Source organism: Anopheles aquasalis, chromosome 2 (assembly GCF_943734665.1).
Source record: "Anopheles aquasalis chromosome 2, idAnoAquaMG_Q_19, whole genome shotgun sequence".
Lineage (NCBI taxonomy): Eukaryota > Metazoa > Arthropoda > Insecta > Diptera > Culicidae > Anopheles > Anopheles aquasalis.
The window spans coordinates 1,710,001-1,712,500 of NC_064877.1; the positions used below are offsets into that span (position 1 = coordinate 1,710,001).

At 50.0% G+C, this 2,500-nt stretch overlaps 1 protein-coding gene across 2 annotated transcripts in view; it reads left to right on the plus strand.

Moving 5' to 3' along the window:
• LOC126571697 (acyl-CoA synthetase short-chain family member 3, mitochondrial) overlaps window positions 1–2,500 on the plus strand; it is a 4,988-nt gene that overhangs the window by 86 nt on the left and 2,402 nt on the right. For both annotated transcript variants that reach the window (XM_050230445.1, XM_050230446.1), the window contains exons 1-5: window positions 1–296; window positions 1,147–1,291; window positions 1,599–1,743; window positions 1,820–2,122; window positions 2,190–2,500. The exon at window positions 1–296 is cut by the window's left edge and continues 86 nt beyond it; the exon at window positions 2,190–2,500 is cut by the window's right edge and continues 78 nt beyond it. In XM_050230445.1, coding sequence (XP_050086402.1) covers window positions 85–296; window positions 1,147–1,291; window positions 1,599–1,743; window positions 1,820–2,122; window positions 2,190–2,500 — 1,116 coding nt within the window. In that variant the 5' untranslated portion in view covers window positions 1–84. The remainder of the gene's footprint in view (window positions 297–1,146; window positions 1,292–1,598; window positions 1,744–1,819; window positions 2,123–2,189) is intronic.

Here is a 2,500-nt window from a genome sequence, read left to right on the forward strand (position 1 = left end):
CCAAAGGGACCATAAATCGTGTCTAGTACTTGACAGTGTGCTTGTTGTTTCCACGGTTCCATTTTGCAAGAGAAGCTGCGCATCATGGATCAACCCGTACCCGCGAACAGTAGTGCAGCGCTAGTGACCGAGTGTCCGAACCATGCGGAAATTATGAGTCCACTCTACATGGAAGCATACTGTCGATCGATCGAACAACCGGAATCGTTTTGGGGTGATTTGGCCGAACAGCTGATCGACTGGGATCAGCCCTGGGAGCGAGTGCTTGATGATAGCAACAGTCCATTCACGAAGTGGTAAATATCGCCAACCGGGATTAGAATGTGGAGTAACGGCGTAAATCGTTCACCCGGTTCACATTGCCGGAAGAAGTGTTGTTCATGGAAGTGGAAGCTAATCAGAGGTTGTGCCAGTGTCCTGTCGAGTTCTCGTTCAGAGTAGATGGCACGATAACCAAGTGAAGTTAGTCCGAATGCTATAAATTTGGCTAAAGTATTCAAAAGATGGAAAGTTTAAGAAAGGACCCGAGACTAGTGGCCGTCACCATTCATAATGGTGACAGATTTCCACGCGCCATGTTTATTTAATAAAAATCATAAATCACATTGCATTAAAGCCGACGCATGTCTGAAACAGTGGCATCCGGTGGCATCGCCGCCGTTGGACATGAATTTTCCTCTGGGAGCCATTGATAATAAACTTTTGTCGCAAAGCGCAATCAATATCCATCAACTTCGGAGTAAGCTCGGCTTGGCATAATGCGTGCGTCACGTTTACCCCCGAAGGGCAGCGACGACTACATGTGGTGGTTGCAATTTTCGTTTTTCATCCCAACGACCGAACCCTCGCCCCCTCGGTCCATCACGACCTCTTTTTTTTTTTTGTTTAATGCATGCGCATCTTCTAACAAATCCTTCACTCCTCCTTCCGCGGGGGCCATGGTTAACCACTCTATATGAAAATGAAGACAATAGCGTGGCCGCATCTAGGAGGCATAGGAGTGCAGGACGATGGAATGGTCAAAAGGCGACGCGCAGGAATATTTGTGTTTTCACTTATCTCAAAACCGTCCCGGAAGCGTTGTCAAGCAGCGCGGCCAGTAGCGGACCCGGCAGGATGTATTAACACGTTCTCCACCATTCGCAGGTACGTCGGTGGTAAGCTGAACGCCTGCTACAATGCCGTGGATCGGCACATCCTCGCTAAAAAGGGCAGTAAGGTTGCCCTCATTCACGACAGTCCAACAACGAACACCATTCGCCACGTTACGTATAATGAACTGTTTGATAAGGTAACCAGCAACGATGCAAATAAAGCGACCAAGCACCGTGACCATACCATCCCATGGCGGTTTGTCGGTTGGCTCTAGAACTGAGTCTAATGAATAATCCGACGCCACTTATCCGCGGTATTTTTTTGTTCATAACAGCTCATTAACATTCACTCGACGAACTTCTTTAACAAACTCTATCGGCCATTCGACGGTTCGAAAACGGTCACATGTTCTTCCCATTTCATTCGTTTTATTTTCGAAATAACCACGCAAAATTGTAAAGTGGTTCCAAATCTTTAAGCTGAATCGTATTGTATTCCCTCAGGTGTCCCGGTTGGCCGGTGGCATGCGAAAGCTGGGCGTCAAAAAGGGTGACCGCGTGGTAATTTACATGCCGCTCATACCAGAGGCCATCATCGCCATGTTAGCGACGGCACGTCTAGGCGCCGTGCATTCGGTTGTTTTTGGAGGTAAAACGGGATAGCCCGAGGATAAATATAGCGGATGGTGGAGATATTAACCGGACCATTGTCCTGTGCTATTCAGGATTCGCGGCCAGCGAGCTGTGCACGCGGATAGAGCATGCCGAACCGACAGTCATCATAGCGGCTAACTGTGGCGTAGAGCCACACAAGATCATCTACTATCTGGACATTCTGCACGAAGCGGTCGCGATGTCACGCTGGAAGCCACGAAAGAACATCATCTACCGACGGTCGAACATACTGATGTCGGATCTGGACGAAACGTGGGACATTGCCTGGGAGAGCGCACTGGATAGTCCGGTCGATTGCGTCCCGGTGGATGCCAATGATCCGCTCTACATTCTCTACACTTCTGGGACTACAGGTAAGCGAAGAGACGGCGAGCACCATTGTCCGATCGATCGCTAATCGAAGTGCTCGCCCACTGCTAGACAAACCGAAGGGAATACAGCGCCCGATTGGAGGCCACCTGGTGACGCTGATGTACACGATGAACACGATCTACGGTATCCATCCGGATGATATATGGTGGAATGCATCGGATTTGGGATGGGTCGTTGGCCACTCCTACATCTGCTACGGACCACTGCTGTACGGTGCAACGAGCGTCATGTACGAGGGCAAACCGGATCGGACACCGGATCCGGGTCAGTACTTCCGAATCATTGACCAGCACAAAGTGTCCGCCGTCTTTTCGGTGCCGACCGCTTTTCGGGTGATTCGTCGTGTCGATCCGGATGCA